This window comes from Myxocyprinus asiaticus, chromosome 46, assembly GCF_019703515.2.
Source record: "Myxocyprinus asiaticus isolate MX2 ecotype Aquarium Trade chromosome 46, UBuf_Myxa_2, whole genome shotgun sequence".
NCBI classification, from domain to species: Eukaryota; Metazoa; Chordata; class Actinopteri; order Cypriniformes; family Catostomidae; genus Myxocyprinus; species Myxocyprinus asiaticus.
Window position 1 is genome coordinate 18016543 of NC_059389.1, and position 12875 is coordinate 18029417.

Sequence of the window (12875 nt, forward strand, 5' to 3'; positions counted from 1 at the left end):
GGCAACAATGGCGGGCGAGACGACTTCCGCCGCCCCGTAGGCACTTTCTAGCTGATTTCGACTCACTCTGCGCCGGAGGAACATTAATAAACTTCAAAAACCAATACGCTCCCTTTAAGCTATCAACAACTCGTAGTTTTGTCGCGTCGCATGATGCGAAAAGCGGCAAGCGCGCGCGCAGAGAAAGGACCATAATAATAGCACTTTAAAATGTTTGACATAATTAATTCAGCGATACAAAGAAGATTTCAGTTATTTTCTCTGCAAGTCGACTTAATGTACAACATAAATTGGCTTCAAATAGACCTTATTTAAATGGGTGCCATATTTATTTTTTGACGGGAATGAATTCCGGCTCAACGGCTCAAACTCCTGATGAAGTGTCCAACATCCTGGAATCATCCATTGGTTTTTCATGATATATAATATTGCCCTGTGAATTCTTAAACGCAACACAGGACCGCAAAAAGTCAAATGTAACGTATTTGGAGAACCCAATGAGAAAGTGTCTCTGGAGAATCAATGCAGGTGGTTATTACAATGGTAGCAGTGCACCCATGTGGTTAAACGGCAGCATTGCGGATCCTACAGTTGTTTTAGTTTTTCTTCAACATTATATCACACCAACTGATCTTTTACCCACAAAATGGAAATTAAATAATTAATTTGAAACCAGACTGAACCTTCTTATAGTTAGTAGTAGCTACATGTGGAAAAATTAAGTATTTTTCTCCTTTGCACTCTCCTTACATCTACAACGTTTTATATTTTTTCTGCACTTAGCATTGGTAGTGCAAAATATTGCATGCTAAGACACAAATCAAAGAGTCAGAAATGCAATGCATGGCTGTAACTGAAAGGTGAGATTAAGGAAGATTTTATGAGCTAAAAAACATAAATGTGTAAAAGCCTCTAATGTGTGCCATGCCCCTGAAACGTAAAAGGGCAGAGCTTGTTTTAAAGGGATCCAAAAAGAAGTTTAAAGGAACATGGGGGAGAAAGAAAGAGCCAGTGAGCAGGAGACAGACTGATCAGACTGAAGCTGGCGGCTCTCTCTCTCTCTCAGGGCCACAGAGGGTCACTCCACAAAACTGAATGGCTCCCAATTCTGCAGTCGCTCCACTGATAAACAGATGGCTTCATTTAATGGGGTGCACTCAACCTGAAAAACTCCCCACAAATCGCTTTCCCTCTCTTCTTATACACTGGGACAGTCATCAGGTGCTTTTGTGTTTATGTGCGTGTGTGTGTACGAGTAATTTGACTAAACTTAAGACCGGAATGATCCAACTTTTTCAGTATTGATACAGTAGTTACCTTCCTCCTGTACTGGTGTCCAGAAACCACTAAGTGCCACTATTTTTTCAATCTTCAACTGTATCTTTTGCACTTCTGTGTATCAGTTATCGATATCAAAGCTATTGCATTTTTGCATTAGAAACTTATATAATCTGACTACTAACCCTGGAGTCACAAGTTCGAATCCAGGGTGTGCTGAGTGACTCCAGCCAGGTCTCCTAAGCAACCAAATTGGAACGGTTGCTAGGGAGGGTAGAGTCACATGGGTTAACATCCTCGTGGTCCCAATTAGGGGTTCTCGCACTCAATGGGACACATGGTAAGTTCTGCGTGGATCGTGGAGAGTAGCATGAGCCTCCTCAGGGAGTCTCTGCGGTATCATGCACAATGAGCCACGTGATAAGATGCGTGGATTGACGGTCTCAGAAGCGGAGGCAACTGAGACTTGTCCTCCACCACCCGGATTGAGGTAGGTAACCACGCCACCACGAGGACCTACTAAGTAGTGGGAATTGGGCATTCCATATTGGGAGAAAAGGGGATTAAAAAAAAGAGAAAGAAACCTATATAATGATAATTTCACATACAGTACAGTCTACAATTTCTTTGGTTTGAATTTGCAGGAATTAGTTCCTAACTTTTATACCAGGAGTGACCAAATTAAATTCAGTCATTTACTCAACCTCATGTCATTCCAACTGTTTTGATTGAACAGTGTTTGATTGAACTCTTCTGTGTAACACAAAGGAGGTACTTGGAAAATTGTCGACAATGTTCTTTTCCATCAAGTGAAGATCTTGCCTTTTGTGTCTCACGGAAGAAATAAATATCATAAAGAATGACATGAGGGTGGGTAAAGATCAACCTAAAAGGAATTTTCATTTAAAGCTGAACCAAATTCTTTCTAGCAAGTCAGTCCACTGGCGGCCATCTTTGGAATATTTTCGGGCAGCTACTTGTCTGTAAACAAGCGGCATACAAGTGCAGCTCCAATATACTTGAATGGGGAAAGACCGAAATCTCCAAAACGGTTGGTCAAGATTACGATCAAAGAACATATTTCAAATCAGCAGTAAAATCTGACAACACTGGCATCATAAATTGTGCTTCTTTACCTTAGATTACGCTAAAAAAACTAAATTCTCCCGGCTTGTACAGCTAATGTGCATTGCTATATAGTCTCTGGCTGAACTAATCCTTTAAGTTGATTACCGGGGAAAAAAATACATCCAACCCAACATCCATGTCAATGTTTAGAGTTATTATTGTACAAATTTAATGATTTATTGTATAAATGTTGTTTTGGTGCTTATTAATATCTGCATAAACATACATAATCTGTTACATGTGAGAATTTTGATTAAGCTAGTATCTGTCCACATAAGTGTGTTTTTGTGAATGCCTATGTCTCTTTAAGAACTTCTTATGGGGACTGCAGTGGGTAATTTCAGGCTGAAGAGGCAATTACAACAGTGCTCTCAGGGAGCCGCTCTATAGAGGAATCATGCAGGGCTTCTGTGTAATTAGCAGGCTGATGTCACTGATATAACCCTTGACCCCGCCCCGCTGAGGCAGAGACCCCAGCAGCTGGTCCCGCACATCTTCACTGGTGCTACTTGCTTTTGGAAACTATGGTATTTACTGACATCTCTTGTAACAGACAAGACAGAAGGATCCGTAGGATTTGTGAAGACAAGAATGAGAAAATGAAAAAACAGCACCAATATTTTGGATTCATCTGTACTTATTAATTGGGAAATTAGGTTAAAAAAAAATAAATAAAAAAAATAAAAAAAAGACATTTGGGACTTTTCAGACTGACAGAAAAAAACTGGTAGAGAGGATACATTACTGGGAGATTACGGATCAATTGGAGAGTAAGATGTAGTAAGAGACTCTAGGAGGTTCTGGTAGACCAAGAAAAGAATGGAATTGCATACTAAGGGGAACAAGTTTTACATGACAAATACCATCATCAGACACTTGATGGCACTGTAAGCATGCTTTTCCAAATGTTCCTCATTCCTCTAAACTTGCTGCTAGTGAAATGGGTTTTAATTTTTTTTTTTCAGTTACTGTCATTTTAAGAATACTAATTAAAAAAAAAAAAAAAAAAAAAAAAAACAGAAAGGAGCTAACAACAGGAAACAAATAGGACCAGAGGCTTGCTGTGTCTCAATATTTCTGAGCAACAAAACACAGAGAGAACATCCTAAAACATCTGTTGATACAATAGATTTTGATATAATTTGTTGCCCCTATGTGAAAGTGTGTGTGTGTGGCGTGTTACGTTGATCATTTTGCAATCAGTCCATGGCAGAGTCCCCCTTGATCATTTTGCTGTCAGACAGGGTAGGGGCATCATAAGTTTCTGGGAAGGCTTGAGGCAAATCTTGGGGTAATGCCCTTGATCAGAACGGGTCTAACTAGCTACACCAAGTATCACTAAAAGTAAGAAGACCTAAATATATTGTCTGAGCAAGTAAGTAGTATAACTGCTGGCAGACCTTCTTTTCTTTGTTTTTGGATGTGACATAAATACACAGATTTTGTTATGCACTGGCTCAATAATAGTATTTTGTTAATTTTTAATGAAATATTAATTGAGAAACACTTTTAAAGCACATTAGGATATATCGATATTTCAAAAGCATGGAGATACAGTATATGGAATAGGCATCATTAGAGACGTACCCACTGTGCTTCATGTTGGGAGGCTTGTCCATGCGGACAGCCAGTTTAATTTTCAGATCTACATCTTGGCTGTTCTTAGGAACCACCATCTTGTGCAACTCTGCTGTTTTGGGTCCATTTGTGGTGGGATGAAGAACAACCTGGAGAGAATGAGAGAAAAGACAAGAAAAAAAGGGGAAAAACATGATTAGGACTGATACACCTGGATGAGCATCTGGAGAAATGGTGTGAAGGGGGGTGATGGGAGATGATGTACAAAAGAGAAAGAGAGGGTTTAGCCAAGCACAGACAAGACTGAAGCTTTTCGGCTTTGGATATTTTAAGTTTTATAACTAGTTTGCGACAAAAAGATTGTAACCAACTTGCAGCACTTGCCAGTCACCGATGCTGTTCTAGTGTGCATAGTTCTAGCAGTGGTGAACTCTCAGGGCCAGCAAAGCCTTCTCTGTTAGCGTAACAAGTCTCAAAATGCATTCTTTCTTTTTGATTCTCATTTATCTTTATTCAGCTGTATTTTCGACTGCACTGCTCTCAGGATTACGTCTGTTTGCAGATTTCTTTAGTGCTTTGTCAGGCTTCATCTCTTAAATATGTCTATGCAAGTCATGTATGTATGTATGTATGTAATTTGAGAGTGAAGAGTAGGAGAGGAGAGAGATGTTCTGTCACATTGATTAAACAAGAAAAGAGGGATGATTTTCAATCATTTTACATAACAATTATTTCAAACTGAAATATGGCCAAACAGTCGTCAGGTGTGCGCACAGTCCCAATTAGCGAGAGAGGAGCAATGACCAAGCCAATCAGCCAATCTCATCAATACTTTTTGTCTCTTTTTTCCTCATCTGTGCAAAAAAAAAAAAAGAAAGAAAAAAAAATTCACAAACCTTCCATGTTGTTTGTTGACATTGTCAAGAATGAACACTGCCGTCGGGATGGTAACTACAGTTGGGGAGGAGAATGATGGTGCAAGTGACGGACCTAGTCTACGATTAGTTCTGTAAAGTAACTACATAAGAAACTGTGAGCCTTCAAATGTGTGCAGGGCTACGAGCTAGTCTTGTTGTGTGCGCTTAGCATTAGACTAACCAACAGACACAGAGAAGGAGAGAATAAGAGAGAGAGAAGGCAATTAAAGACAGGTAATCGATGGAGGAGCAGCAATCTGTTTGGTGAGAGTCTCTAATGGGGAGTCTCCATCTGTTACTCAGGGAGCATGAGCCCTAATGACTAGAGATTTCCTTGCCTGCAGCTCACTTCCAATCACACGCACACATACACGTGCACACACATAACAGTTCACACGCCGTCTGCAGAACAACATATGTCCCCCAACATCAGCCAACAATTAAGCATATCGTGGAGTTCAAGCACAAAGGCAGCTTTACGTAAACCTTGGATTTCTTACCCTGCCCAGCTCTTTGTCCTCCAGAGCCAGGACTCCCGTGCTTTCAGTGAAGAGTTTGACTTTGACCGCAGGCAGGGGGTGTGTGGTGGTGAAGTCTCCTTGTGTGCCCCACCTGTGTTAGAAGAAAACAAATCAGCAGCCACAATGGGGGACATATATTTGTATTCTTCTCTTCACCAGATTTGCAACTAAATGAGTCTCTGCTGAATATTTATTGCTCTTGTTTGGTCAAATAAACATGTGGTAAAATAGAGGATTTACAGATATCTGCTTTTGTAAAATAGTAAATCAGTTGTGATGGTTTCTCAATCCAGTGTTTATAAAAAAAAAAAATTATGTAGAGAGCTCAAAAAGACAATCCAAATCCAATTTAGTTGACAATGGATCTGTGACAAGGATATTATGTTGTAGTTTGCTATACTGAAATAATCTAAAATCAAACATATATATTTCTGTAGTCTATAATCAAAATGTAGTCTTGATTTAGCAAGCAAGGCCCGATCCCGCCAGCAAGACCCGATCCCGCCAGCAAGGCCCGACCCAGCCAGCAAGGCCCGACCCAGCCAGCAAGGCCCGACCCAGCCAGCAAGGCCAGACTCACCTGACTCTACAAGCAAGGACCGACCCTGCCCGGAAAGGCCCGACTGTACAAAGAAAAGGCTCGACTCTACCAGCAAGGCCCGACTCTACAAGCTAGGCTAAAAATGAAGGCTTGACTGTACAAGCTAGGCTCGACTTCACAAGCTAGATTTGACTCTACAGTCAATTAAGGTTCAAATATGCAAGCTATGCTACACTTTACAAACAAGGCTTGACCTTACAAGCAAGTCTTAAAATCAAGACTCGACTCTAATCAAGACCTAAAAGCAAGACTCGACTCCAAAAGTACAACTAGGCCCTAAATGTAAGGCCTAGTCACAGAGTGCACATAATTTTGTGAGTGTGTGTCTGTGGGTGAGATTCTAAGAATTATATGATTCAAACATCCTAACACATCTAACACACTGTCCAAACCTGTAACACACACACACACACACACACACACACACACACACACCAGTTCAGTCAACAGTTGCTTGAGGCAAATGTACTTTATTGAATGTAAGAATCTGCACCGACATTTATTCCAGTTCTTCTGCATGGAACATTTATCGTTCCATTTTCTAAACCAATAAACCCCCAAAGTGTGTTTTAAATTGTCCAATGGCAAGCCAACCATGTTTTCTCAATTTTAGAAGTACTAAAACTAGGCCTGTAATGCAAAAAAGCTGTGTGTACACTTGGTCGAGTTTATAAGACATGAGATCCGTTTATAATGATAAAATTATCAAATGCAAAACATATGATTAAGCAGACCAATATATGGAATGAATGAATCACTTAAATCAATTTAACCAACAAATTCCTTTAATTATGGTTTATCACACAGACACACAAACGGAGACATACACTTTTCACAGCTAGTCTAGACTGTGTCTACAACAACCACTTTGTCACAATGCTGAATCATTGTCTGGATATATAGAGAGAGAGTTTTTAGTGTCTGGGCTAGAGATAGGCCATGTTGGTTGACTAGTAATCCAACAACTGTTGAGTCAATCAGTCAGGTTATCTGGTTTTTATATTAAGGTATATACAGAATATACACATACATACACAAACATGCACACACAAACATGCACACACACACACACACACACACACACACACACATATATATATATATATATATATATATATATATATATATATATATATATATATATATATATATATATATATTTATTACACACACACACACAACCGGTCAAAAGTTTTGAAACACTTGACTGAAATGTTTCTCATGATCTTAAAAATCTTTTGATTTGAAGGCGTATGCTTAAATGTTTGAAATTTGCTTTGTAGACAAAAATATAATTGTGCCAACATATTGATTTATTTCATTATAAAACTAAAATGTAATAAAAAAAAAAAATGTTTTTGAAATTGATGACTTGGACCAAATAATAAAGAAAAGCAGCCAATAAGTGCCCAACATAGATAGGAACTCCTTCAATACTGTTTAAAAAGCATCCCAGGGTGATACCTCAAGAAGTTGGTTGAGAAAATGTCAAGAGTACATGTCTGCAAATTCTAGGCAAAGGGTACTTTGGTACTTTGAAGATACTAAAATATAACACAGTTTTGATTTATTTTGGATTTTGTTTAGTCACAACATAATTCCCATATTTCCATTTCTATTATTCCATAGTTGTGATGACTTTACTATTATTCTAAAATGTGGAAAATAAATAAATAAATACATAAATAATAAAGAATGAGTGTTTCAAAACTTTTGACCGGTAGTGTGTGTGTGTGTGTGTGTGTGTGTATATATATATATATATATATATATATATATATATATATATATATATACACACACACACACACACACACACACACACAGGCAGCCAGAAGTTTGGAATAATGTACAGATTTTGCACTTATGGAAAGAAATTGGTACTTTTATTCACCAAAGTGGCATTCAACTGATCACAGTGTATAGTCAGGACATTAATAATGTGAAAAATGACTATTACAACTTCTTAAACTACTTCAAAGAGTTCTCATAAAAAAATCCTCCACGTGCAGCAATGACAGCTTTGCAGATCCTTGGCATTCTAGCTGTCAGTTTGTCCAGATACTCGGGTGACATTTCACCCCACGCTTCCTGTAGCACTTGCCATAGATGTGGCTGTCTTGTTGGGCACTTCTCACGCACCTTACAGTCTAGCTGATCCCACAAAAGCTCAATGGGGTTGAGATCCATAACACTCTTTTCCAATTATCTGTTGTGCAATGTCTGTGTTTCTTTGCCCACTCTAACTTTTCTTTTTCTTTTTCTGTTTCAAAAGTGGATTTTCTTTGCAATTATTCCCATAAGGCCTGCACCCCTGAGTCTTCTCTTTACTGTTGTACATGAAACTGGTGTTGAGCGGGTAGAATTCAATGAAGCTGTCAGCTGAGGACATGTGAGGTATCTATTTCTCAAACTAGAGACTCTGATGTACTATCCTCTTGTTTAGTTGTATATCTGGCCTTCCACATCTCTTTCTGTCCTTGTTAGAGCCAGTTGTCTTTAGTCTTTGAAGACTGTAGTGTACACCTTTGTATGAAATCTTCAGTGTTTTGGCAATTTCAAGCATTGTATAGCCTTCATTCCTCAAAACAATGATTGACTGATGAGTTTCTAGAGAAAGCTGTTTCTTTTTTGCCAATTTTGACCTAATATTGACCTTAAGACATGCCAGTCTATTGCATACTGTGGCAACTCAAAAACAAACACAAAGACAATATTAAGCTTCATTTAACGAACCAAACAACTTTCAGCAGAGTTTGATATATTGGCAAGTGATTTTCTAGTACCAAATTAGCAATTTAGCATGATTAATCAAGGATAAGGTGTTGGAGTGATGGCTGCTGGAAATGGGGCCTGTCTAGATTTGATCAAAAATGACTTTGTGTCAAATAGTGATGGTGCTGTTTTTTACATCAGTAATGTCCTGACTATACTTTGTGATCAGTTGAATGCCACTTTGGTGAATTAAAAGACCAATTTCCTTCCAAAACAGCAAAATCTGTACATTATTCCAAACTAGAGTTGGGGTACTCGAGTTCGTAGTCCGAGTCATGAGTCCAATTTTAATGGACTTGGACTTGTCACGGACTCGGATGCATTTTTACTCTGACTTGACTCGGACTCGAGCCTTTGGGACTCAGGATTTTTTTCAGAGTCCATGGCATTTGATTTGTGATGCAATGAACAAAATAAATAAATAAAAATAACGAAACAGAAATGAATGGACACTTTGTCTGCAAGCAGTTGTAGCACCCCCTGATGTCGTAGACGTAGCAAGAGTTTGTTTCACCGTATTGAGCAAATACACCTGCAGAGTGCCACACTCAGTCAACCAATACGCTTGAATGTTACTACGGAGACTGCTGTATAACATCGATTACTGAGGTGGCTGGCACAACGAACACATAAAGACAGGTTTGTAGCCAATGTACTAGAAACTACAAGGCAGTTTTGCATGGCACAGGACCTAACAACTGGTAAAATCGCACGCAGTGTTTGTGCAGCCAAGATGGTGCTCGCATTGTGGTTTGTCGTGGTTAAGAACTTTATTAAATCAAGTCACCCACATCATGTCTCTCACAGTTTACTATAACAACATATAAAAATAAAAATTCTGAAAAATATTATTAATATTGGGCTATTAAGTCTTTTTAGGCATAATGTATTCACACATGTAGGCATCTGTAGTCTCTTGCGGTCCACACAGTGTTGTCAACTTAAACTGATCCTTGATGAATTAACTGTAACTTTTTAAATAGTCGGGAAAAATGTTTTTATTTCTAAAGCAGACTGCAACTCTAAACAGATAAAGAGCACCTATTTATTATTGATTTTCTATTTTAAAAGCATTGACGAGCTGCTTAAAATGTTCTTTTACAGTTTTTTCCACAATAAAATGCACAATGAAATATGAAGTTATTCCGGGCAGCAAAATGTTTTGTTTATAATTTAATTATAGATTGGGTGACCAGACGTCCCGTTTTATTACACAGGACAGTCCTGGTCTTTGGTAGGGTCACTGATTTTTTTCTTCTTAAATTAAATCTCCTCATTGTGCTTCTCGCTATTGTCTCTGGTATCGTTTGTAGAGAAGAAAATAAATTGTTGCGTCGCACGTTGATTTGACGATACATTCATTCTAGTCTTCAGCAAATCAGCTGAAATGGATCTGGTTACCAAGGCAATGACGTCATGCGCTTAGCGCTCGCACTCTATGTCGTCCTGTCAGTCGAGTGCTAATTACTACTGTGTTGACTCATTATTTTCCCAAACCAGTTGGCAGATAGAGACAAAAAAGAAATCTCAGTATATATTATTTATTTAGAAAGGGATCATTTTAGATAAAACTAAACTAAATTGAAAGGACAAATTAAAAATAAATTAGAAATAAAAAAACAAAATTAAAATTCGAAACAATAATAACTCTTGGTTGTAATGACTAACGCAGCTTTCACTTTCTTTAGTCTGTGTTTGAGTGGAGGGGAAAAGCATACAGATAACTGAAATCTCAACAGAACGTAATAAGAAGTGTGTTGAAGGATAGTTTTGTCTTCATACACCTAAAGCATATGCATTCATTCTGAAACCACTTTGAAGTTTGTTCAGCGGGAAACTAAAAAAATATAGAGGTGTTTTTACATTTATATTGACAATTGTGTTTTCTTAGTTGTGAAAGTTAAAATAAGATTAAAAAATATTGATGTTGAGTTTACAGTTACAATTTGAATTCAGATTCATGAACAGATTCATTCGGACTTGGACTTGGCTTGTTATGGACTCGGTCTTGAGTCTGACTCGGCCCCTTTTGGACTCTGACTCAATTGTTTAATGACTCGGACTTGACTCGGACTCGACTAAGGTGGACTCGAACCCAGCACTATTCCAAACCTTTGGCCGCCAGTGTATATACTGTATATGCATTATATATTGCTATTGGAGCCAGGAAAACATGAAACCAGCCTAATTATGCAGGGTTTCCTTGGGGCAACCAACTGGCTAGTCAATTAAAAAAAAAAAAAAAGTACTTTTGCACATCCCTAGTCTGGGCTTCTGTGTGATTCCTGACTGGGTGTCCAGCACCCACAGGTTGTTATTGTTTCTTTTCATAGACTGAATTTTGGATACAGCTGTTGCCAGAGACAGACAGACAAGAGATCGTGTCTTCTTCACTCTGACTGGCATTGTTTAGAGCCCAAAACAGCCTTGGGGAGCTCCATCAGTGGGTAGATATTTTTGGAGGCGTGTTTTTGTTATTGGTCTCAAGCTGACCTCGCACTACCTAGAGGCTCTCTGAATACCCAAAGCAAGGAGGGTGGACAATATCTTAAGTGACCTGTTGCCAAGGCATCCAAACAACAGTTAGCATCAGCACCTAACAAAAAACAATTAAAAACCAGTACAATTGTTTTGTTTGCAACATGCTCGTTGTGACAGTAAATAATGTCAAAAAAATGTACAAAATTGAAAATAATAATCATTTTAAAAGTTCTGTTAGGTCTCTGGAGAGCTGTTGTGAAGTGGATCTTAGAACTACAGTTCTGGGAGAGAAACTACTGTATCTTTTAAAAAAAACAGCATTCAAAGTTAGGCAAATAAATAAAAATAAAATAAATAATTTCATTTGTAGCTACTTTACATTAAGGCTTTTATGTAAACACCCCCTGTTATGATTGGCTAACCTCTTTGCATGTAAAATAAACATGTTTACATATGGGTTGCTGGTTTGCTGTCAGGTCCAATACAGTTGCCACTTCCACATACTTCAAAACCAGGTTCAAATCCTGCATTACATTGTAACAGGTTCAAAATACAATCTGTGCTAAAATGTACCACACAAACAGTATTTCTTTCTTAATTCCTAATTTCAAAAGGAATTTTTTTTTTTTTCAAACTGAGGAGGTTGTTTTCAGTATTAAAACTTGCAGTACAGCATGTTTGCACCATTCATTAAACTGTTATTTCAAAAGACCAAGAAAAATTTAATATTTCATGGTATGACCCCTTGAAGAAATAAAGGTTGCTAATTAATGTGAGATTATCTGATTTAACCACATGACTCCAGCATGTGACGGCATAATAAACACACTGAAATTAACTCACACGCCAATGATTGAACGCCTGCTATATTTTTTCATTCTTGGCCTACGTAAACATTCAGAAGGATATTTTTGGCCGTCTCGACATGCTTTATAGCGCCAAGTGTAATGAGTGAATTGTTATCTTCAAAAACTAGTTCAGCTTCGAAAAAATGCGTGCATTCTGTTCTATTCACTTGCACTCCGTTTAGCTGTTTTAAATGCAAGAGCTTGCCCTGTGTGAACGGTTCCTTACTTATTCTGTCCACTCTGTAAGTGTGGTTTGGGGAAGCCCTTCATATTACAATACATGTATCTACATGTCATATCATGGACCTTAATTTATTATATATTGAAGAGTCAATTCAGGACATAAAATGGTATTGGATTCCCACTTTAAATTCACAGTTTCTTATTACACTCAAAGTTACGAGAGGCATTCAACTCATGCTGTTTGCATTCTAATAATCCACTCTACATTCCTTGCATCCATTCTGCATATATTGCTAAATGGCTGGGTAAATGAGTGTGTCCTGATTCGTTTACAGTATCCACTCAGAGCTCCACATGACATTCTTAAAGGCCACTCACATTTCACCAAAAGTGAGGAAGCTTGTCTAGATTTTATGAATTCTTCCTCCTTGTCATGTCATTCCTATACTCAATCTCCAGGTGGCAAAAGTGATTCTGAAGAATCTGAAATACTCTTCAATATATTCATGCACTTACCTGGTCACAGAAGTAATCGGTCCAGGTCAGTTAAGCAATCAAACTGCAC

General features: G+C 38.1%; 1 protein-coding gene across 4 annotated transcripts in view; it reads right to left on the reverse strand.

Annotated features, from left to right (window-relative positions):
* LOC127436053 (calcium-dependent secretion activator 2-like) overlaps positions 1 to 12875 on the reverse strand; it is a 225334-nt gene that overhangs the window by 112264 nt on the left and 100195 nt on the right. For all 4 annotated transcript variants that reach the window (XM_051689966.1, XM_051689965.1, XM_051689964.1 and 1 more), the window contains exons 7-8: positions 5402 to 5513; positions 3994 to 4133 (exon numbers count right to left, since the gene is read on the reverse strand). In XM_051689966.1, the coding sequence (XP_051545926.1) occupies positions 3994 to 4133; positions 5402 to 5513 (252 nt within the window). The remainder of the gene's footprint in view (positions 1 to 3993; positions 4134 to 5401; positions 5514 to 12875) is intronic.